General features: G+C 47.1%; 1 protein-coding gene across 5 annotated transcripts in view; it reads right to left on the bottom strand.

The window, feature by feature from the left end:
* The window catches only part of LOC108034880 (talin-2), a 29,032-nt gene that overhangs the window by 871 nt on the left and 3,495 nt on the right, over positions 1-24,666 (bottom strand). For 2 of the 5 annotated variants that reach the window (XM_044095120.2, XM_044095121.2), the window contains exons 2-16: positions 17,481-17,697; positions 11,840-12,101; positions 11,372-11,770; positions 11,120-11,311; positions 10,982-11,060; positions 10,415-10,918; positions 10,264-10,352; positions 9,832-9,920; positions 9,370-9,486; positions 4,718-9,305; positions 4,460-4,650; positions 2,442-2,558; positions 1,863-2,378; positions 852-1,511; positions 57-634 (exon numbers count right to left, since the gene is read on the bottom strand). In XM_044095120.2, coding sequence (XP_043951055.1) covers positions 57-634; positions 852-1,511; positions 1,863-2,378; positions 2,442-2,558; positions 4,460-4,650; positions 4,718-9,305; positions 9,370-9,486; positions 9,832-9,920; positions 10,264-10,352; positions 10,415-10,918; positions 10,982-11,060; positions 11,120-11,311; positions 11,372-11,770; positions 11,840-11,975 — 8,255 coding nt within the window. In that variant the 5' untranslated portion in view covers positions 11,976-12,101; positions 17,481-17,697. Of the gene's footprint in view, positions 1-56; positions 635-851; positions 1,512-1,862; positions 2,379-2,441; positions 2,559-2,948; positions 3,203-4,459; positions 4,651-4,717; positions 9,306-9,369; positions 9,487-9,557; positions 9,584-9,831; positions 9,921-10,263; positions 10,353-10,414; positions 10,919-10,981; positions 11,061-11,119; positions 11,312-11,371; positions 11,771-11,839; positions 12,102-17,480; positions 17,698-24,666 lie in introns of those variants that run through there. The other 3 variants (XM_050886642.1, XR_007763803.1, XM_017110087.2) reach the window with 3 other exon arrangements.

The following is a 24,666-nucleotide window of genomic DNA, read 5'->3' as shown; positions in this document are numbered from 1 at the left end:
AATTTATAGAGAAAGGATTAGCAAAAGCATTGATTGGGGACATGCTGTAAACCCACCTGGACGTGTATCCCTCGTAGTTCTGACCTGGGTAGCTATTACCTCCCGTGAGCTGGACCACGCCGCCCTGACCGAAAGTCTTGTCATGAAGATCCTGCACGCATGCCGCCAGATTCCGGTTAACAGCCGGCTTCTTTGGCACCGCCGGTGGGGATGAGTTTAGCGTTTTAGTGCTGGACGACTCAAAGCTTTGCTGGTAGTTGGTGTTAGTGGTGGTGCCCGAAGGGTTGGGTGTGGAGGTTAGGCCGTTGCTGCCGCCCGGACTGCCCGGATAGGGCCTGGGCACGGCATTGGCTGTTAACTTGGGATTAGGGCGGAAGCTGTGACCCGACGTGGCGGTTTGCATGTTAGAAATGGTCGTAGACAGCGGTGGCGGCGGTGGTGGGAAGTCTCCGTTGGCATCGTCCATCGCAGGATAGTTGGACGGCGGCGGAGACACCGCTCCGGGATGATGGAAGTGCTGCGGCTGCGGACTGGCGTAGTTGTAGTGGTGTTTCTGCTGCTGCTGGCCACCGGAAAAGTAGCTCGGTGAGCTGGGCAGCTCGCCGGAACCGTAGTAACCGCTGCGACCCAAAGTCTGTTAGGGTTAGGGGTTAGAGAAGAGAAAAAGAAATACGGCCGGTTAGACTGGTTATGTGTTAGACTGGCTACCCGAAACCAAATTGGAATTAGACTATGAGAAAGAAAATGGTGCCTCAATTTGGCCATCATCTCAATGCCAATATTCTTAGCTGGTGCTCTCAAAAACTAGTACAAAATTTAACAATATGGAAAATGGATAAACTGTTTCATACATTGTCCTGGCTCTTGTAGGCGTACTCCGTGTCACTCTCGTCTGTGGTGACTCCCTGAGCGTTCTTCACGTAGCGCCGTGCGTGGCGCACGTTCTTCAGCAGCTGTCGCGCCTCCTCCAGCTCCTTTTCCTTGCGCAGCACAGCGGATCTGGCGTTGATCTCCTGCGCCATACCGTCCACCATCGATGTGTTGATCTTCAGCGAGTGCTCCTCCTCTGCTTCCAAGCCCTGCTGGGCGGAACGCACCAGGTTGTCGGTGGACTTAATCACTGCATTTCCGGCGGCCTGGAGACGACGACCAGCCTCCGAGTTTGGATTGGACTTCACCTTGCAGGCAATCAGGAGCTGGGCCGTGGAGGCAGCCACTTGCTTGGCTGTGGAGATGAGCATCTCCTCGGTGCCCACGCCGCGCACCAGGTTCTGGGCAGCCTCCACCAGGCTGTGTGTCGCGGCCGCCACGAGGCGAGCGGCCGAGATAAGGCCCTCGGACCACTGGCCATCGTCGGAGCTGGTCAGGGGACGACGGGCCACTTTGCCCGTATCGATGAGTTCCCGCTGGGCGGCGTTTGCAGCGCGCACCAAGGCAGCCGAGGCTGCCATTATTCCCTTGGCAGCCTCCAGGATCATTTCGTCAAACTTCATGTTCTCGTCGAGTTCGATCTGTGTGGCAGAAAAATCAGAGATGGAATTCTATTAGATATTGATAGACGAAACAAGGGTTAACAATGAACAAACACCAGGCGTTTTTAGTCGAGATATAGAGCTGATTGTTTTAGTAGATTGGCGAGGGTCACAGTAATAATATGTTTGATTCCTGGGTGAACTTTTGAATGAAACAACCAAGAATATCAAACATATCTCACTGGAACCATCAATTAGTTCGTTTTGAAGGGCTAGTTAGGGGATAGATCAAGCACCGCTTATAGATTAGGATGACTTCCGCTATGTCACTATAGTTAGTTATCATTCACCACTTAAATGTAGGTACTAGGATATCAAAACGATGCTCACCTTGACGTCGGCCTGGCGACGAGGCCGCAGAGAGGCCAGCTTCTTGGCTGCCGCATCGATGGAGGCAGCGGCGCCCAGCAGTTCGTTCTCGGCAATGACCGTGGGATCCTCGGGATCGATCCAATCGGAGCCCTTGAGCAGCCTGGCCATGGCCACCAGATCGGTGACGCATTTGGCAACGCGACGCGACAAGTGCATGCGATCATCGGCACTGCAGTTGTGCAGAATGCCGCTGAGCAGGTCGCGGTAGGATTCCCCGACTGCAGTTCCTGCCTCCAGAGTGCGGGCTCGCAGCTCCTCCGTTTCGGCACAGTTCCAGGCCACAGAGCGGCAAACTATTAGCATGTCCGATATGGCACGGCGTCCCAGATTGGCGGCGGAGACAATGTCAGCCTGCAGATTGGAGGTACCAGCGGCAACAGCCTTGGCAGTGGCGGCCGTCACATTCATGGTCACTCGGATGAGGTCTTCGGGTCCCACCTGGGTGTTGCCTACGGGAGGAGGAGTGTGCATGGCCTGCAAGATGGGGAAATCGAATAGTTAGTATGTATTTCTGGCAGTATCTCGTAGAAAACTTACCCTTATCTCCTGTGAGATGGCTTCCACAGTGGCCTCCATGGCCCGAGTTCCTCGAGTGTGCTCATCCTCCACAGCTTTCACTGTCTTCAGCAGGGAGGAGACATTCAGCACCATTACCTATTTGTTTGCGAATGTAAATAGGTATTTTTTGGGAGCAGAGCAGAAATGTTTGTGATTAATGTTTGGTCAGCAAAGAGGGGATTTGGAAAGAGTTACTTATGGATAGCAGGATGTCTAGGTCTACGAACTACTCTACCGCTAAGTATGATATACTAAGTACTACAACATTCTAATAGGCTTTGGCACTCTTACAAATCAATATTTAACTAAAATAAAGTCAAATGATTTTTCAATTGGTTTTTATTTAATATGCATAAGAATTAGTTTTAAAAATGACTTCGTAACATTGAAAGGAGATAATTGGGAACTTTTAGGCGCCGGGTAAGCGCTTTAAAAATTAAAAATGTTTTTTAATTGTATGCATTTTAAGAGGACTTTGGACTGTGATGCTCGTTGCTCTGCCCAGCACTTAAAAGTTCTCTTACAATCAGATTGAATTGAATTTCTCGAGTGGCGAAAATGATGTTTCATTGTGCAATGGATTAATGCAAGTAGAATTTCGTCCCGGAATTTCAGTTGGCCATGATGTCGATGCCGCTGCTGCCGAGGCGGAGGATGTGGTTGCCACTCCGCACTTCTGACTGTGGGTTAGTTTCTGAATGGCCGTTGTGGGCAGCTGTTTGGCAAACATCTTGAAGCGTCTGTTCGATTCGGGTTCGGTTTGCGCATACATATATGCATTATATGCGGATGAATGGAGATTTTGGTTTGATATCGATTTGATAGCAGATTGTTTGTTTCCACAGCGAGCACAGCGCATGAAGAGGAGGAGGAGCGTGGAGCGGTTTGAGTTCGATTTGCATTTTTGTACAGTTCATGAGTGTTTTTTGTGTGTTTTTGTGGGGAAAAAAGAAGAGCAGATACGTCGAAGGCACAACGAATTAGCAAAACGAAAAAATACATCAATTTATGGATTTTCCCATTTGGTTTTCTTTTTACAAACGATGGAAGTGGTGGTGGTGGGTGGGTGTACGGGAGGGTGGGTGCTTGGATAGGGGGGTGGTAGGGGTGCCTCGGTGGTGGAGAGAGCGCAGCAAGCAGAGCCGGAAGGGATGGTTAGGCCAGGGGCAAAAGGGTGGTTGGATAGCCGGGCGAGAAATCTGGTTTTTGCTGGCCAAGCTGCCGGGGAAGCAATGCAAGTAGTGGGCCTGCCATGGGTGCGTTCGGTTAAACATTGATAACATTAATAACATTAAAGAAACGACAACACAGAGCAGCTGAAGCTTAAAGGAGAGCAGGATGCGAGAGTCGCGCATTTCAATTGTTTTGCATTTAAAATTTTAAGTCAGCAGCAGCCGAGTTTCTTTTTTTGGATTATTCGAAAAGGTACACATTTACATTTTTGTGGTAGTTTTTTTCGTTTTTTGGGAGCGGGTGTAGGGATTTCCTATTTTTTAAACGTATGGGAGATGAGTGCCAAAGCCATTTGATGTTTATTTATGTTGAATTTTCAATATGCCACAAGCAACATTTATGTATGCGCGTTACATATTTTGCATGGAAAAGAAAATATTAAATAATTAAAGATGAATCACAAAATAAAATCTCTTAGGTCCGTCCGTGGTTTATTTCAATGCTTCAGTTAAGAGGTCTCCTTCCGTAAAAAGTCCTTTAGTCTCACTTGAAATTTTTCTATTCACCGATTAATACAGTTCAGGAGCAAACCATAACCACGTTGAGTCAGTTACAATTTGGTGAGTGAGGATAAATAACTAGAGCAGAACAATTCCCTTAACTGCAATATGTTATGGAAACAATAATACCAGTTAAGGAAAACATCCTGCGTATACTAAAAGCCACAACAACGAAAGCCTTTTTGCAATAGATTAAAAAAACTACGTAAGAGTAAGAGAAAGAGAGAAAGACAGGGGAAAGTAATGGGGATGGGTGCGACTTACCCTGGCGCTCTCCTTGAGACCCTGCATGGAGGGATCGTTGATGGGCTTGCCAGAGGCCAACTTAGTGCAGTTGATCAGGTCGCCCAGGGCAGAAGCCACATCCTTGACGGCATTGATGACCATCACCTGGGAATCGGGTTGGGTAGATCCCAGCGAGCAGGCTCCTCGCTTCACTGCCTCAGCCAGTTGAGCTACATTAGGAAAACCCGTTCATGTTAGTTAATTATAATCATCGGATTGTCATAAAGCTCCACTCACTTATGGTTGAGACGGCATTCTGAGCTGCATTGGCCAGCTGATCCTGGGTTCCAGCCGCACCAGTTACCAAAACCTTGGTGTCCTCCACCAAAGCCTTTGCTGTCTGCAGAATGTGCTCGCGGTGATCGGCAAAGCTGCCGTCTCCATCCGAATGCAAAGTGCCCGCGGTGGCGAACATAATGGTCGTATCCAAGTCACCGATGATGCCGGAAACCGTGTGGGCTGCATTGATGCATGCTTGAGTACCACGGGAGCCCGCCTGCAGAGCGGCCAACACCTGGGCCACCTTCTCTGACACCTCGCGAGCATTGCGCGCTATGTCCTTCTGAGCGCCCACATCGTTGGGTCGTGCTCCGCCCGCCGACGACTGAATCATCGAGCTGACCGATCGACCCAAATCAATGACCGTGGTGCGAATACGCATGGCTACATCTGGCGAAGAAGTGGTGGTGCTAGCTCCAACCGAGTCCTGAGTCAACTGCTGATAGTGTTGTGTCATGTCCACGGCCAGTTGTGGCAAAGCTGCCGGTTCCACGCTGCTCTTGGCGTTCATCTCATTGGCCAGACTGGCGATCTCCTTTGCCCGCGCTACCATGCGCGTCTGGTAGTCCACAAAGGTGTCCGAGTAAGAGGCATTCAGTAGCGACTGCCGCTTGTCGGTCAATCGGGTAATGGAACGGTTCACCTGCTCCATCAAGCCCGTCACGATGCCCGTCTCCGCATTGATCTTCTCCACGGTTTGCTGCAGCTCCTGGATGGCCTCCCTTGTGCCATCAATAGCGTCATCCAGTCGAGGATGGGCATGAGTGGCACGGGGATTGCCAGCCGAATCCTTGGCCGATTGCACCAGAGTGATGGCACTTTCCACCACCGAACGGGTCTGCTGGATCAGCGACATCTGCTGTTGGCTGTGCACAATGTGAGTGCAGGCTCCAATGGCTCCATTGACCATGGGCACCACATAACGCGAGATTTCGCCCACAGCGTGGCCTAGTTGCTCGGCATTGTTCTTGCCTGCCACACGGATCGGTTCAAGTTTGTCCACCAGCTCGGAAGCAGAGTTCATCGTCTGTCCACTGAATCCGTGCAAGTTGTTATCCCGTCGCTGGCTGAGACCCTGAGCATTAACGGCCAGCGCACAACTGTCCAACTCCCGAGTGCATGTGCCCAGGGTGTGGAGCACCTGCTCGCACTGTGCCTGTCCAGGCGCCTTGTCGCGAATGTTGTCCACCAGTCGCTTTACCGACTCCGAAACCGGGGTGGAGTGCATCGAGAGCTGTTGCCACACAGGTGGGTTGTCGGGGGAGAGGGCCAGCGATTTTGCTGCCTTAACCATCTCCACTACGCCGTCGATTACACCGCGACCAGCCTGGATGACCGGCTCCTGGGCCTTCCTGCCTTCCGCAGATATCTTAGCGGGCACTGAACTGAACTCGGGACTCGAGGCATACTGGCGCACCGCCTTGACAGCTTCCAGTAGAGGGTCCACTAGACGCTCGCGACTTCCGCTGGCCGGTTGCTCCTCAATAGCCTTGATGGCCTGCACCAAGTCCGAAGTGGCCGTGGCCACCTGCTTGGCGAGCACAATGAACTCGTTCTTGGCCACGGGGTTCGAGGTGTTCATCGAGGCCTGGCGACAAATGGAGCACAGATAGCTGGTGTGCTTGGCAATCACCGTGAGGGCAGAGATCATCTGCGGCTTGGTGGACTGCTGGCTGCTCACAATGTCGCAGTGCTGTCGGATTCCCTGGTAGGCCCAAGTCAGTTGGGCCTGGTCAATGATTCCTGGTCTACCGGCTACGCTCGATGGATGCGAGACTCCAATCAAATAGGCGGCCTGCGACGAGCTCTCAATCAATCCCTGGATGGAGTCGTTAACGTTGTTCACCGATTGACTGAACTCCACATGCTGCGATTGCTTGGCATTGTTGATCATCTCGGAGATGGCGTAGCCCAGGTTCCTAGACTTTCCAGTGGCCTGCTCCACGCAATCAAAGTATCCCAGCTCGTTGATGGGTTCATGGGGGTAGTCCAACATCAGACGCAAAGCTTCAATGTTGCGCATTGCATTGTCACATTCCTTTTGTCCAGGAGCGGACTGGATGCTGGCATCCACCAACTGATTGATACTCTCGGTAACACCTCGGGCGGCGGCGTGCAACAAGTTCTTGGCATTCGGCTGGCCAGGATCGGCGGCAATCGACTTGGCCGTCGAAAGGAGGGAGCATGATTGAGTGGACACATGGCGCAGGGACTCGATCATCTGGGAACGGACCTCTTCCTCCTGCGTTTGACCAGCCATCTCCATGCTGACGGACAAAAGATCCCGGTAGTTGGCTGCAAACTTCTGGCTGCTCTCGGCCAGCAGAGCTGGTGAGCCATAAGAGACCACAATCTCGCCACCAGAGCTGCTCAACTGCTCCGCCACTTGCTTAAGTTCCGACTGGAGAGTGGCATATGGGCGTCCCGAAGGCGGGAACTCGCTCATCGATAGGATCTCACTCAGATCGCTGACGTTTCTCAAGGCCACATCTACTTCTCGCTGTCCGGGAATGCAATCCACGGTGGCGGAGAGGGCTCCGGTCACCTCCCGTCCGGCTTGGGTCAAGGCTTCAGGGTTGGATGCACCCTGCAACGTGCGCTGCGCCTGCTCGATAAGTCGCGCTGAGCTTGTAACCACATCATCCGCACAGTCGATGATAGCCGGATTCTGTGTGGTGGCCGCTACTCCATGGACACTCCTGGTAAAGTCTCCCAAAGCCAGGGCAGTGTCTCGGCCAGCAGCTCCAGCATAGCTACGTTGGTTGTGCAGCACAGAGGACAACAGCTGGCTCAAGGCGATGCCCACGTTCTTTGCGGATTTCCTCAGCTCATCGGCCGTATTTTCCACAGTTTGTCCCGGCAATGGACGCAGTTGGCCGGCGAGAGCCGCCTGACGTGTATCGTCCAAGACATCATGCAGTTTACGCACCTCTTCCAGAGCTGACTCCAGTTCTTGACCACCACATGCGTCACGAGCACGCTGGGCTACCGAATGCAATTCCGAAACGCATTGTCCTAAGTGCAGAGCACCCTTGGATAGTTGGGTAGATGAGGGAATATCGGTCACTGTGGGCTGGAGAGCTCTTGAAGATTTCGAAACCTGCAATGCTGGTTCGATGAACTGTTCTGCCGCTTCGATAAGATTTAATTGAGCATTGGGATCATCGGGTTGCGCACGGGTTGTCTTCAACGACGTGACCAGTCGCGGGATGGTGTCCGCCACTCGCTTGCAATCCTGCAGGAGTGTCTCCTTGGTTTGATGGTCCTGGCTGTGCTGCACGGCGTTCTGGGCCGCCGAGATGCACTGGGTTGCTGCTGACGCTGCTTGCTTGGAGCAGAATTCCAGACGCTGAATAAGTCCTCGCTTCATTGCAGGTGTGTTGGCCGCCGTGGTGGTGATCTCGCGAAGCTCCTCTGCCGCCCTACGCAGAGCGTTTTGGTTGTCCGAATCATGGGGGTTCGAGGAGCAAAGACGAGCGGCCTCTACCAACTTGGTGGTGGCATCAGCCAGCTGCTTGGCGGCAGACAACAGATGACGCTTCAAGTCCGCATCCTGCTGCTGGTCTGCCTCGCCCTTGATGCTCTGGATAAGTTGTGCAGTGGTTTGACCAAGGGTACGGGCGTGGCGCACCATCTCCTGAGGATCGTGAGTGGATACCAGTATGTCGGTGCCGATAATCACGTTCTCCACAGGACTCAGTTCGGTACTCGTGCGGTTAGCATGCTCCCTGGAGCTCAGCTTCACGTGCTCCAGCATATCGGTGAGGCTCTTGGACACATCACGGGCAGCTGCCAGCAGATCGGCCTTTAACTTGGGATCGTTGCTGGCCTCGTTGCACACCTCGCACAAGGAGTTGACAGCTCTGGCAACGTTCCTGGCCGCCGCCTCCAGTTGCTCCCGACAGGCAGCATTGTGCAGAGTGGGTGCCACCACCTTGGCGCAGGCCACCAATTGACTGGTGGCCAGGGCACACTGACTGGCAGCGCCAATCACCCGATTCCTGGCCTGTTCATCCTCACAGCTTGCGGCAATGTTCTTAGCCCGCAGCACAAGGGCAGCAGTGGTATTGGCCACCGCCTTGGCCAAAGCCAGGAGCATGTCGTGAAGATCTCTGTTTTCGGGTACTTCCTCTTCGGCAATAGTGCTCAGCACATGGGTGGTAGCCTCGCCCACTCGGCTGGCTGCATTAATCAGATGTTGTGGCGGCTCCTTGCTCTCCGGTTCAGCAGCCTTGAGGAGATCACTGAAGGCATTGCACAAGTTGCGAGCAGCCTCCAGCAATTGGTCACCATTGGTGTCGTTCTCCATCAATGCGGCAATCAGACGAACTTCCTTGGTCACCTCGGGAATTGTTTGGGCAATCTGGGAGACAGAAGCCGAAATGGCCTCCGTGTCCACTTCATCCGGATGGGAGGCGGTGATAATTTGAGCAGTGGCAGCACTCATGGTGGCCACATGACTGCTCACCGCCTGCTTGGAAGTGTCTAAGGTGTTTTCACGCCACTCAATGGAACGCAGATCACTGCCCAGCTCCTGAATGGGTGCCTGAACGGAAAAGTATAATCAAATTAGAAAAACCAATTCTCCAGAAAAAGTTTTAATGTCTCACCTTAGTGCGCAGCTCTTCGTCAGCGCGAATCAAGACATCCTGGCCAGCGGATATGTAACCAAGCAGGGCTCGCTGTGGCTCCGTCAGATTCACAGAACTAATGCGAACTTCCTTAGTCTAAAGGTGGATTTTAAAAAACATAAATTAAAACTTGGGCTTGAAAGAACTCTCTCCAGCAGAATGCATACTTTGTAAAACATTGGATGACCACTGGCTTTATTCAGATATTGCAGCATGTCAGGAGAAGGGGATTAGAGAAATGCTTCAAGTTAGATTGCTTCAGATGAGGTGGGGTTATGGCTTAATGGTTCAGATTCAGTTGTTGTGTTAATGGTACGAGTAAGTGCAGTGGCAACTTAAGCAAAAAGTGCGTGAAATAAATTATTAGCTGAGTGAAAATGAGTGGGGTTAGTGGAGGATGCTTGGTTGGATGCTCTGGACCGAGCACGGGGTCAGACTCACCGAGGGCGGCTGGTGGGCATGGTTCACCTGGCCGACGAAGGCACCATACTGCACGGTCTGCACTTCGTTCTGCATATAGGAGCGTTCGCCTGTTGTCGATTTCATTGAACGACATTCAGAGAGGTTGGTAAAAATAAAAAATATAAATTAGCATATACAAGATAAGCAATAAAAAGTAATCAAGCAAGTAGCAAAACTTATTTTGTCGATTGTTTTTAAGGAAAATAAATAATCCCTTAAACTTTATCCTCAGTCTTTAATAAGTTTAATATTTTATTATATTTAAGATTTTAATACAAATTAAAAACATCTTTAGCAAGTAATCTAGTTTACCCTTTGTTCAAATTAAATAAAAAACATCGACATTTATATACATAATAATATTAAGCGCAAGCTTCAGTGCTTATAAAGGTTAGCGTAGGGAAGACTTACCGTCATAAGGACGCATAATGCCTGGATGAGCCAAGCTTTCCACATTGAGTTGCTCCAAGCGATTCGTTTCGTGTTGCAAGAAAGTGGCCCTGTAAATAATTAACAATTTATTATAAATGATTTACCTTTTAATATTACCAGCTCAACTTACTTGGAAGGTGCCACTGACTCCTCCACCATGGTGGATCCCTCATCGCCCTCAATGCCGAAGTGATCCTTGGTCTGCTTCTTCTTAAGAATAATGTCGATGTAGCCGGCAATGAGCTGCACAATCTGCTCGGCCTCTGTCGTCTGAACGGAGTAGTATTGATTGGCGTAGTCGCCAAAGTCCAGGGTGAAGGTGTTCGGTGAGGCGCCCCAACGACGTACTGTGGTCAAGGGCCACGAGATGAGAATCTCTTTGGTGTGCTCGTCCAGACGCAGAACCGAGTCCTTGGTCACACCCAGCAGGCGGGGAACCAGCTTGTTCTTGCCATTCATCTTCTCCTTGACCAGGAAGAAGGTAACACCGTAGGTGGGCAGCTCCCGGGCGGTCTTTGTGTACAGGACTTTGGCGTCGATTTCGGAAAGTTCCACATGCTTTCGGTGCTCCGAAAAGATTTTCTTCTCGATTCCCTTGGTGCGCACATAGGACTGAGGCAGGAAGTCCTTCAAACTAAGAGGAAGATTTTGAAGAGTTAAAAAAAATCTAAAAGCCAAGTAAAAATCTTTAACTCACTCTAAGAATCCGGTCTTGTGCTTGGCCTCATTGTGCGGTCCAAATTGAATATGTACTTGAATGCCAGCGAATTCGCAAGCTAAGTAAGTAAAATAATGTTATAAGAGTTTATTTGGAGTCTAAGAAAAGCAAACCCACCTTTATCTTGGGTCACAGGATGAGTGCCATCCAGAATGGCGTCCCTGGCTTGCACATAGAGCAAATTCAACTGCACGGGGTCTCTCGAATCGATATTCTGATCCGAAAAGAAAAAGCGGCGGCGCAGCAAAACCGTTTCTGCCTCGTCAATGCCTTGCTCCCTCAGGGTACGACTCACATCCACCCAGTTCACTGAAAAGAAAACATTTAATTGCAATATTTCCGCTTTGAGGGACTGAGCTAGTTACATACTTTCATCGTCCGTCTTCAGTTTCTTGCGCAAACTCTCCATTTTGGCATCACGATCCTTCTCCATGATTTTCCGCTTGAGGGTCAGGGTGCCGAACTTGTTGTCCGGCTGATTCTCGTTCTGCGCCTCGTTGTCCTCGCGCACCAATCCGTACTCCTCGTGATTGGTGATGCCGATCTTGGTGCATATGACCACCATAAGCTGCGACACCGGCTGGGAGTCATCCACCAGGATGGTCTTCACGGCGCCATCCAGCATACGAACGCGGAGGGTGCGCGTCTTGCGACGGTACTCCAGCGTGTCCTGGTTGTGCAGGATATAGTAGCCCAGGGTGCGTCCGGGTTCCAACCAAACACCCTGCTGGTTCTGCTCATCGGAAATGAACAGTCCATATTCGCTGGCTGTAAAAAAGAAGAAGAATTTCTTTAGTTAAGAGGAGATTTCGATAGTAATAAGGGGGTTTAACATACGTTGTCCTTGCACTGCCTCGGCGAACTTATCGCGAATGACTTTGCAGGCATCGAAGACTGTGGTGTTGGGCTGGAACTGTATGGTCTTCGTCACCCGGCCACCCTCTAGTTGGATACGCAGCGATAGTGTGGACATCGTGGCGTCGTCTTTGCTGCTTCACTTCAGCTTCTCCTGCTCCTTTTACTCTACCTCTCCCTTCTCCTCCGCCTCGTCGTCGTTTCCTCGGGTAAACTTCCAAGGATGTGGAAAATGCAAAAGGCACTGCAATAGATGAAGGGGAAATTTAATATTAATATTCCATATTTGGTTGATATAATTACAGATAACTAGGTGCTCTGAGCAATTTTCACATTATATCTTTGGACAAGTGGATTCTTTTAAAACTCCTTTATATTTTAATCCTACATGAATGTGATTGTAACCAATTTTCTGACCCAAAACACACCATAAAGGAAAGAAAAAGTAGACTAAAATGTTATCCTAGTTTGCAGTATAAACCATATTATAATATTGTAATATCCTAATGAATTATGCTTAAGAGGACAAACTGAATGTGGAAAACAGACACCAGAAAAGCCGAAACCAGAAACCCACGGAACCCAGGAACCGTCGACTGAGACCGAGACCGAAACCAAAACCGAAACCACCCCCAAAGCGCAAGGATATCTTTCGCCGGACGGACAGGGGCGGTGGCGATGGCAGCCACCACCCAAAACGCAGACGACCGATAAAATTGCTGATGAAAATCTTCTCGAGAAACACTCGCACAAGCACATACACGAATGGGGGAGAGGGCAGGAACAGGACACTTGAGTTGCCAAATCAAAGCCTGAAAAGCCAGGCCCATTGTGGTGCTGTTGCCCTGTGGGGTAGCAAAGTATCTCTCTATCCGCCGTTCTCTCCATCATTAGGCTGAGGATTTTAAGCCAAGTTCCCTTAATGCCATGTTCTCCATCCCCGAAAGGCAGGCGTAATTGATTTTCTGTCGCCCGCTCTTCGATCCTGCCGTCCGTACAATGACAAAAGCGGCCAAAGTGTGTCAGAGTTCGGGTGGAAAAACGCTACCCATTATAATGTTTTTCCTCTGTCGAGCAAAAATCAATAATTTCCACAAATGTTTTGTTTTTTGCTGGGTGCCCACAGAGAGAGCAAGAGGAAGCACTTGAAATTTCCGGTAGACACACACAATATCACGCACAAACTTTCACAATTACTTTTTATAGGGAGCCGAGGAGGATGACAACAGGACGAGGGCGAGGACGATGAGGTCGGTTCCATATGGCGGCTGTGGATGACACCGATTGTCGGCATCCTGCGCTAGGAGCGACACGTCTGCTCTCCACGGAATCTGGCACGAGTGTGATGGAAAGGCTGACTCAACGCTGCGGTCGAGCCCGCGGCGGAGGGATGCTGCTCCGCCGACGTCGACGTCAGCATCCCTACAGTGGCTAGGACATCCGTGCCAGGACTCGGGAAGAGACAGCCGGGGTAGCACAGGAGAGAGAGCAACGCCTGCGCAGTGCTTTTTCTCTGGCGAAAGAAAGAGAGAAATGCTCTAAGCAAAGGGTGCAGTCACCGTAAAGTCACCCCCTTTATTTGCCATCGGAGACTTTTCTCACTTTCTCCCCTTTCTCTTGGAGAACGGGTAGACTTTCTCAGGGCGCCTGAGTGGCGCCTGCCCTTCAAAAGTATCTGAATCCTGCGCAGCATGAGCAGGAAAAAGGGGAATAGCTGGGTCGACAGTGACTGCGTAATCCGATATGAAACCTCACTGCGCCTCGGAAAACAGGTTCAGGATTTGACTTATGCGTTTTAAAATGTGCGATTATGGAGGGGTGGAGGAGAAATTAATAATAAATTAATAATAAATTTATTCTAAGTCTGAACTTTATTTACCTCAAAAATTGTCACTTTAAAAATTGGACTTTTTATAAATTAGTCACTTTAAAAACTTTAATTTAGTCACTACTATTCAAGTATTCTCTATTCCCTGAATAAGTTTAACTTAAATTTAGAAAAACAATATGGTTATTCCCCTTTCAAATACACACTGAATAAATCTATTTAAGAACCTCCACCAACCCTACTTCAAGTGAATATTGTAATTCGATACGGCCCATTAATTCAATTAACTTTATATGTTCGTACATGCCAAACAAGAGGAAGGAACAAGTCCTCATAACACATCCCCCCGAGTAAGAAAAGAAAAACTGTCAAAGTCACAAGATAATGGATAAAGGACAATGAATAGATAGATTGCGTCCAAGAAGAGGTCAAACAAGAGAATCATGGAACATTTGAAAGGTGTCGAATTCCAACCAGCAGCGTTGTCTTTGACTTATCCATGTTCTATTTTCCCCTCACAACATCCATCTATCGCCAAATTACAGATAGGTAATAAAACATAATCATCAAGGAAATATTTGTTAATTTTAGTGCAAGCTGAGAAAAGCCGAATTTGGCCTGCGGCTGCCACGAATTTTCACAGTGGGCGCCTGGCTAAAGCTGTTTTTCTCCCTCCACCATCCTCTGCCACTTCGGTAGTGCCTCCTCCACAGCTGGCCACCAACTGATACCATCCGAATGCAAATGGAACCCATGCAAGGAGGCGGAGTTGAAGCCTCTCGCTAATTGGCAACCACTTTCTATACAGAAGTCACACTGAGCTGCTAATGGATGTAATTTACTGCCGGCAACGTTTTCCTATGAGCACAGCTAATTAATTGAGTGTGGATGTGGATAGGAAAGCATCTTATGGATTCCCAAATGCAGGGGAACGAAAAACAAGAAGAAATGTCAGTAACTAAAGGATTCTTATTATATATCTTAAGGAAGGAAACAGGGGAACCATATCAGAAACACTACCAGTGTTGTTAAACTCCAAATTATTGAAAAATTGTTTCCTTTAACACTTTTAACAATAGGATGTTTTTAGAAAAAATTCACTAATATCTTTTATCCATTTTTATTGGACCCTTGTAAAAACAAAGTAATGAATTAAATGTGCTTTGAACAAGTTCCCCAAATTTTACTTACTCCAACACTTTGTGAGGCTCATCTTGAGATCTTGTTTACAAAGACGTACTCTTCGAAGATTTTTATAGTTTTTCGAGAGTTGGCGATCGAAAAACGTTAAGGCACAAAGCTTACGGTTACGGTTAGGGCTTAATGCTTATAAAGGCACGCTCGGGCGTAGTGTGTGGTGTTGGGTGTGTTTTTTTGGTGTTTTGTAGAGTTCAACAGGATCTTGGCGATCCATCGGTTGGCGTTGTCATCGAAAGGCATTACGGGGTGTGGAAAGGGGATTTTAAAAATCGTTGACTGCGACGGCAGCGCTGGGTCAGGTGCGTCCTGCGACTCCTGCGAGTCCTGCGGATCCTGCGGGGCAGCTGCTCGACGAGCTGAGGCACGTTTGTGGTGTTGGCAACGGAGCGTACCGTTTTTGTACAAAAATTGTACGGAACCGAAACTGAATTTACAAATACTCAACACAAAACGATGGCAAAAACCGCTAACAATTTGGAAAATCTCAAAAAACGCGTATACAGCATAATAACGTGGGAATTCCCTCTCAATGCTCTCGATTTCGTGGGCTTCAACAAATAACTTTTAAAATTCTCGAGTTCTCTAGTGTAAAGGCTTCGTTTTTCTTTTTGTAAATGTTGTAAAGTATATATAAACGTGTGACTTTTGTATATATATTGTTAAAAACGTGTGTAAAGCTTGGTAACAAATTTTTATAGTAATTTCGTGTTGTTTTTCTTTTGGGTTTTTAAAAACTTTCGTCTCTTCTAAGGCAAATTAGTGGCAGAGTTTTGAGCAGCGATTGAATCGCAACGACTTAAGGTCTATTTAAAGTAAAGTAGGTGTCCAAGGCACTCGACGACGACAACGCAGTGTGTGTGGGTGTGTGTTTGGTGTGTGAAGTTAAGAATATTTCTTAGGGATAAGGCACGAACTATGACGAAAAACAGGAACCGCAACGGTACAAAAGGCACTTGACCGTCAAAACTTAACGAATTTTAGTTTCAAAAACTCAACAAGAACTCAGGCACAAAGCGGTCTTAGAACGCGACTAAGGAGTTACTTTCTGACTTTGTCTCTGAACTGGCAAGTCCTGCCCGATCAGCGGCTAGGCCTAGAATGATGTGCTATGCCGGCAAGACATCGTGAGCTTCTGATGTCAGCATCATTCATTCCACTAGTCGTAACCGTTGTGTGAATCCGCGACTCGACGGCGTCGAGATCAGCGCATGCTCCGCGGACAGGATGCCCGGGCGGCCCAGGATGTTGGGATGTTGGGCATGCTCGGGATGAGATGGCATGTGCCGTGGGCTGCCTTCCAGCCAGGCTGCGCGAAAAGGATGAGATGCCGCTGCTGCTGGGCGAGATCGTAAAAATTGCCTATCGCAAAGGGGAGGGTTTGGGTTGCAAAGTAACATTTTGGCTTTTTTCGCCCCGCTTCTTGGCCTCTTGGTGGGAAATCCACCACCAACTGGGAGCACCCAATGGGTGGCCATGGACCACCAATGGCTGAACTTCGCTTTCGCCTTATGTACAGGCGGAATTGTTTTTGCCATTGCCCATTTACATGGCTAAAATTGTATAAATTAAACTTGGCTGAGTGTGTTTTTTGCCGGGGGAAAATCAAATGAATAATGGTTAAGGAATACCGGGAAATCGGGCAGCTGGAGATCCCTGTTTTCCAACTTTTTTCCCTAATTAATCTGATTTATTTTGATTAATTATAACCGAGTGAGTTGAGTAAATTTTGCTAAGGACAGTATGCAACAATCTTTAAGATACAAACGAGGGGTGGGCGGCGTCTCCACCCACCACTCCCTCTTATCTGTGCAATCGCTGTCGACATAAAAGCCAAGGAAGAACAAAAAAAAATAAGCTCGACTGGCGCGACATTCGGGCGCCAAAGCCACCATTTTGTCTGGCCATATAAACGAGTGTGTGTGGATCCTGGCGAGGGTGTCCTGGAACGCGTGTGGCTGCGTAGGAGTCCTGTGGTGGCCGCCAAGGAATCTGCACAGTTTTCACTTGTCTTGGGACAAGTTCACTCCTTCGTAGCCATGTTTTCCCACTGATTGCTTGGCCTCCTCCTCCGCCTGGCCAACGGAGAGGATAACAAAATGCCATGGGGCCGCGCCAATGTGGAGCCTTTTTATGTAATTTGCACAGTTTTTATTTCTGTTTGTCAAGTGGAGGAAAGCATTTGACCAGATACAACGACGAGTCCGATAAAGGCATAAAAAAGAGTAATAAACTTCAAGGAGGCATTTCTCTTTTAATAGGTAGATGTGTAGGATCTATTTGATTAATTGTGTTTTTTCAAGGAGAGCAATAGTCTTCCTTTTTATATTTCAAACAAGTTTATCTTGTTATCAAACATGTTGAAGTATACGGTGTGTGGCAGAAAACTACTCAAGACATCATTGCTCTATATATCTATGCCCTGTATCTAAAGACCCCTCAGATGGCACCTCATAACTTAATTATGAACAAGTCAAAGTAGTCTCAGAAGAATTGGAAAAGTTGTCAAAATAGAAAGTAGTCAACGAGCACTGCCTTCTTCCTAATCTTAAAACTAATTATTTGATTATGCAAATACCGTTTGACACCTTCACTTACCTCAATTCGTTGTTAGCCGCTTTTCCCCCGGCTAATGGCTTAGTTTCAGTTGCTAAGCAGATAGTGAAGAATGGTGTTTAACGAAAGTTGTTTGCTGTGTGTGCGCCCGTGTGTCTGTGTATTAGTGTTGGCAGTGTTAAGAGTGTTCGTTGTTGTTACGTTGTTTGTTTCTTCGTTGCTCGTTGCGGCTGTCGTTAGTTCGGTTTGTTTAGAAGATCTGCAAATAGAAGGGCAGAGCAAACGGTTAAGACTGCATTTGCAAACGTGGCGTCTGGAAGATCTCTATCCATCCATCTATCAAGTTGCCACTGTGGCGAGTTCAACAAAGTCCCAGGCAATCCACTCCTAAACTGCAGAAACGCACAAAGTATTTTTCCTGTTTTCATTTTCCATATTAGCACAGCTCGACCTCGGCGCCGATGGGTGGATGCGGATGAGTCTGTTAGGTGGGGCAGGAGCTGGAGAAGAAGCCGATATGGCTGCACATATATGGAGGGATGTCGACATTGCGGTTAATGCCACCAAGGCAGCCGGAGCAAGAGCAGCGGCCACCGATACGGGCGCTCATAGAAGACCATTCCAAGAATGCTGCACCAGACTTTTCCATTAGCGCTCGCACATCGCCAGCGACTTTTGTCTATAGCAACAAAAAATATCAATCAACACCCAAAAGCCCAAAAGAGTGCCTCACATTGAGCATTGCTGGAGCTAGAAGGATCGCGCAGAGAGTGGCTATCCGCAGCTGGCCAAGAATGCGGCTGTGGCGGTCTCCATTTCTGGCCATTAACCCAATCCTAACCAAAAATCCAATTGTGTATACAAACAAATGATTCAACTGGCATTCTGTGACAATCAGAATGTGGAAAAACCAAATGTACACTGATAGCACTCAAACTTTTGGTCTTGGAATTCAGTGATTCGGCGAAAGTCTACACCAATATCAAGTTCAAAACAAAAACATGTACTGATGAAGTGCAGGGTGTGAATAAGAAGATAAATTTAGCTTGAAAAAATAATTAAACATTTTATTTATCAGTTTCAGGGCGTTTTCAGAGCGATCAAAGCATAGTAAGTCATGTTTGAAAAAGGAAGATAGCCTTAAAAAACAATGGATCATAAGTAGATGATTCAAAACTGGAAGTAATTGAAATTCCTTGGAAGTTATAAGAATATTTTTTTGTGTGTTATCACATTTAAAATTAACATAACAGCTTCCAGAGAGTCGAATAGTATTAATATATCGTTTTCATTTAGCTGTGATATGGAACTACCGGGCTAGGACACCTGGATTATGTCCCCCCAACGAACCACATTACAGTATTACAGGTGCAGGTCAGCCCTCTGCTCGTTGGCAAGACAAGCACTTGGGGCGTGGGTGGCTCCCACTGATCTCCTGGCCCCCACCGAGCTGCTCCCCTGCCTGCCACTCAACGAAAGCGAAAATGCGACGGTGGGCGTTGGACAAGTTTCTGTAGTTTCTGTTTAGTAGGTCGACGGCTGATTGGGTTTATACATCGGTCTACGTACACACATATGTATCGCTCTTCGCGGAGCAATCAAAATTACAAAACGATAGCGTCACGTAGTTATAGCGAACACAATCTGAGACCTTGGCACGATTCTGCCATGCAGCCAGATGTCGGGCTAGGTGCTCAGGCACGTTCTACAATGCCGAACCTCCGAGCCGCTGAAAGGGTTCCGAGTGGTTTATGGCCGGGATAGACAGCACATGGACATGCCAAATTAAGGGGAACTGCTGAATAGGTTTGTTGACCCAAGAACAGGGAAATATGCGGAGATCTTAGATAAAAACGGGGGGATGTTCACGCTCCTCTTGGAATACTTGTTCTTAAGAACTATCTCTCTTCCTATGTTTTTAAATCATTTCTTTTAGTAATCAAACACGTTTTTTTTCCTGTTTTCTTTACATATTTCCTTCATTTCTTAATCCCACCAATAAATAGGTAATTCCTTACTCTGGCTTTAGGCTTTTAAATTAGCTGTCGTTCACCGCAGGCCCAAAAATCACTAATAATGTACACACATAAAGACAAATAGAATCATACATCATACACGCGGGCGGTGATGACTACACATGCAAGTGCTTAAATCAGCTTCGAATGCTATAAATCACCTCACAACTCACAGTAAAAAAAGAGAAAGGAGAATTTAAATAAACTGCCCAAGAAAATTCGACGTGAAATGTGTTGAAAAAAGTTCCCTCAACGATAAAAGCGAAACAAATTTTAATTAAACCAAAACAACATTTAGACCCCATACGCCATACTAGATGTGCCCAATCCTACATTCATTCTATATATATATGGAGCGCTATAAATACCCAGCCTAAACGAGAACTTTCAAGGTAAACAAAGAATTATTTGGAGAGTAGACAAATCTCGTGGATTTTCCATTCGGTGCGCCAAAAAAAAAGTAAAATAAAATCAATGAATGGTGTGGAAACTCAGGGTGTGAGGTAAGACAAGCCACACGGATCATCTTGCCCCCTGACCAAAACTGTGGCACGATATTCATGCAACACTGGAAATAGAACACTGTCATCTAGGCGGAGAGGCTCTGGGGTCCCAAGAAACCGGCAGACGAATCCTCAAATCACACAGTCAAATCTTCCCTGGGCGATCCGCTGCTATAAAGATCTTTAATCCACCGAAATTGTCTCCCTGCAGAGCTTTCACTGTACTTGGCTGGCGGCGATGATGGCGACGATGATGCTGCTCTTGGCTCATTCATTCGCTTATTTTTTGCTCGCTGCCTGAGTCATAGCTGAATTTATAGAAATTTCAATTTTTGTGTACTACGACGGGCTAGTTTGGAGGTCCAACAGATGGCCAGAGCGATCCCCACCGGCGACTCGCCTGATTATTAGTTGCGCTTGAGTAATGTAACAGCAGCATCAAACGACTCATGAACGTTTTATTTCGCTTTTCATGTCAGCGGAAATTGACGAGCGGTCAGTGAGAAAAGGTCGTTAAAACCAAATGTGTCACGATCCAGTGACGAGGTACTGAAAATGGGATAATGAGTGCAATTACGCCGGCTGAAAGCCACTCAGTTTTTCACACAATATTGTTGTGAAAAGTGTGTTAACTAAAAATTCATTCATAACTGAATCCAACATAGGTATCAATGGATAGTGTTTGGAATAATATGTTAATGATATTAATAAAGTTCGATTGGTAAAGTTTTTTAACTAAATCCTTTGTATTGACTTAGAGTTTTTTAAACTAAAATTAATTCAGAGTAGACAGTGTTATATCTTTACACAAAGTTCTATCAAAGTCACCGACAATGCCCACATACGTAGGAGTTATAAAGTTTATTTGGCGATTCTGGACATTCAACTTGTTTTCGTTTACATTTTCGGTACTTGTAAACAACAGTCACGTCCGAAAGCTTCCTTTTCTTTGATTGGGTCGTTCAACTCAACTTAAATGATCGCCAATAAACACTTTTTGCTTGAAATAATATGCTCCTTGAGCTGCAATACCTCTTGGAGATTCTCCCCCAAAGAAAACTGGCAGAGTTGAGTAGCCGGCTAAAAAGCGGAGTCCACACCCAAAGCACTTCCCAATTCACAACAGGGGTCAACTCGGCAGATTTGACATACAGGGACCGTAAATGCACCTCGGATAACCCCGGCTGCGGTGGTAATTTGAGTAAACAAGACATCGTCGCCGGGGCAACTCCTCGCTGGGCGATGTGGCCAACAATGGGGCTCAAATTTGTGTATCGCTATCAGCATCGCCAGCAACAACAATGGGCGGCCAATGATGATGGCAAAATCCAGATAAAAGATGCATTAAAAGTAACAAAATACACAAATAAACAAACGCACAACAAACGGCCGAAGGATGGCTGGAGATCCCCAGATGGGAGGATGGGTGGCTACGGACGGGTGGGTGGGTTAGGCAAACAAACAAATCAAATCGAATGAATCGACGACGGCAAAAGTGACGTCAAAAGGGGGCAAAAGAGGCTGCAGCCAGTGGGTGGTTGCGATGGGATCGGGTTGACGGAAAGGTCTCGATGGCCCTGTAATTTTCAATTATCATCAAGGTGGTGGCACATCATAATGTGGCCAAATTATGTCAGCCGAGGGATAAGGATCAGTGCTCTAATTACAATCCTTTATGAAGGAGCGTGCGTGTAATTAGCTCGATTTATGATACCAAGCTTAGCGAAGAATAAAGAGGCTTTACATTTCATCCAGAGGAGAAACCACCTCTCTCAGATCATTTTGAATTAAATGTTGAATTAAGTTGTCAATATATATAAGTTTATAGTTTATACTTGAGGCATTTGTGGATAATCATAAAGATTTTCCTTGTTGATAGAGCACCCTTACCATACTATCTGCAATCCTTTATCTTTAATCTTCGTCTTTAATAGTTATGGGGATTATTCATTTTTTATAATTCTATGCAAACTCTTTGTTACTTGAAATCCATTTGAATACCCGTCAGCACATTTATGGACCTCAGTGTATATAGTATTCCCCCAAGAAAATTCACGTTTCCTGCCAACATGGATTGCCTTAGCTTCCTTCCTTCCTTTCGCTCGGCGTATACTACACCATCAACATACGAAAGACATTGCCAAGCAATTTTATGATTGGATGCCAAGTTCCATTCCCATGCCACCGGCCTGCCCACTTAAGAAGGAGCCCCTCCTTTGAGTCACCCTCCCTGGTGGCCACCACCTCCTCGTCCTCCCCATCCACCTCCTTGTCCCCCATCCACATGCTACATCGTCTATCGGAGACGGCAAAAAATTAGGCTCCCGCCAGTCGGGCTCCAATGGATTTTCGCACAAGTGAGTGCCAAAAGCGACAGTGCCACACAACACACAAACAGCCGTACACACAAATTTATATGTGCGTATCTTATACACTATATGGCGATATAACAAATAGTCAGGGGCATCCCAGCGAGAGGGGGAGCTGCAGCTGGGCTGACTTTGAATGCCAATGCATCCAGAAGTCGAATAAGAAATGAATTTTTATATTTTCACACTCACTCACCGACACTGGCGACACACAAAGCAGCGCCATTGATTGAAGGAGGCACCCAGTCCCCCGGCCAGATGGAAATAAATTGCGAGGCAAGGCCAAGCCCAGCGATAACTGCCGATGGACACGACAGTCTCCGGAAGAGGGGAGGCAGGCGGCGGAGAGATAATCAAATCGGAAAAGGAATGCATAAACTGGGGGTTAAGCACAGAAGAACTTCTCTAATTGCCGAGGTCCCAGATAAAAATATTATAGATCACACTAAGCTGAGTCACGGATCGTAAATTTCTCCTTAGGAGTATCTTTTCTTGTGCGAAGAAAGAGCAATAAAAATCAAACATACATATACTAAAATCTTTGGAATTAAATAAACCTAAAAACATGATATCTAGCCATAACCATTGATTAGTTATTGTAATAAACTAATAGGCAATCAATCATAGATGGAAACATTTTCTTCTCCGTGTATCCACGCATTTAGAGAGATTTTAAGGCAGTCTTTAGCGTTTTCTTCGACGTTATAGGGCTGTAAAATCGAAATCCTCAAGATTTCCAGCAATTTTTCATTATAACCCGCTCGGCGGGAATTCGGGGGTGTGACAAACCGCAACCCGTTGCAGTGGGAATGCCAAAGCCGCCTTATCGACTGACCGCATCGAATCGCTCCGCTGATGGACTGACAGATTGATGAAGCGCCCAAATGCGTGCTCACTCGGCCCTCAAGCCAACCAGTCCGAGAGCAGAAAGCGCCAATGAATTACTGACGTAATCGGCCCCGGATTTACGACACCCACCGGCTATAGGAGGCGACAGCCCGATCGGAGGAGCCCAACCCAGCGCGAAACAAATAAAATGATACATACGTCTTCTCGACGAGTTCGGTAGTCGCGATGGGGAAAATTAATTTTTGCATAAATCTTCGCATGCGATTGTTTGCATACAAACATGGGGACACTAAGAGTCAAGCCGCAGGCGAATGAATACTTCCAGTTTATTTTTAGAGGCGAATGCATATTCTTTATCAGCATTAAAATAGTAAACAAGGGGTCCTCCGCTCCCCACCGACTTTTAATGACTCAACCGATGAGTGTGCGTGCGAAAAGGGAATGCGAATCGCGTTGAATCGAACCCAAACGAATCGAGAAGGAAATGTTCGGAATTCCGTTTCAGATGCTCTTGTATTCCACCTCCGCCACTTGAGTTCCGCGTAATTAAGAAACATTTCAAAACAATAAACTATTCCACAATGCGGAGCGCCCAATCGAACTCAATATGTGGAATCTTCTGCGAGTTCTACGAGATCTGAGACGCGGCCCATTTTGTTTATTTAGCATTTCGGCTGCTTGATTCGGGTCCGGTGCAAAAGCGAAACATATGTGCCGCAGCATTAAACCCACATAAACTCACACGGGCCCCAAGTAGTTTTATCTGATGTACAGAGAGGAAATTTCAGGATTGTATCTTCTGTTAGAACAGCTAAATATATCTATTTTGTATTTAAGGATAACAGAACAAAGATAAAACATCTCTGACTCTAAGTGGAGACCCTTGCTAGGGCACACACTTAAAGAGCAATAGTTTGTTTTCTCAGTGTATCTATATATAGCCCATGTACACATATTCAGCCTGTATGCATCCGTGTATCTGAAGTGCAATACAAAACCATTGAAAATGCTGAGGCGTTAAGAAAATAGAGCGCGCACACCAGTTGTTATTTTTATTTTTTAATTGTTATTACGCTGGTCGATTTGTTTTTGTTCTTTGGGCCGCCGCCAGTGGTTGGGAGCGTTGAATTTTGATATCGCACCGAAATGGTCGGCTGGCTTAATTTGCTTTAATTGAGCTTGAAACAGGCAGCGAACAAATGACTGGAAAATCGAAGTAAATCAAAGGTGAATGCATATGAATGGTTCTTCACTAGCACTTGCTTATTAACTTTCGCCAGAAGCTGGACACATATTTTCAAGACCCTTTCAATGATACCTCGGATTATAAAGCAATCAAAAACTTGTCAGAAACCAAAATTCAATTAATCCCGTGACTATAAAGAAATTCGCCATGCAAAAACATCCCCGGGACATCAATCCCGCTTTCGAAAGTTGTATGGCCGGCGCTCATCGGAAGACCTTTGCACTCGGCCACTCGTCTCGCCCAGAG

This window comes from Drosophila biarmipes, chromosome 3L, assembly GCF_025231255.1.
Source record: "Drosophila biarmipes strain raj3 chromosome 3L, RU_DBia_V1.1, whole genome shotgun sequence".
Classification (NCBI taxonomy): domain Eukaryota; kingdom Metazoa; phylum Arthropoda; class Insecta; order Diptera; family Drosophilidae; genus Drosophila; species Drosophila biarmipes.
This window is presented reverse-complemented; position numbering and strand designations above follow the sequence as displayed.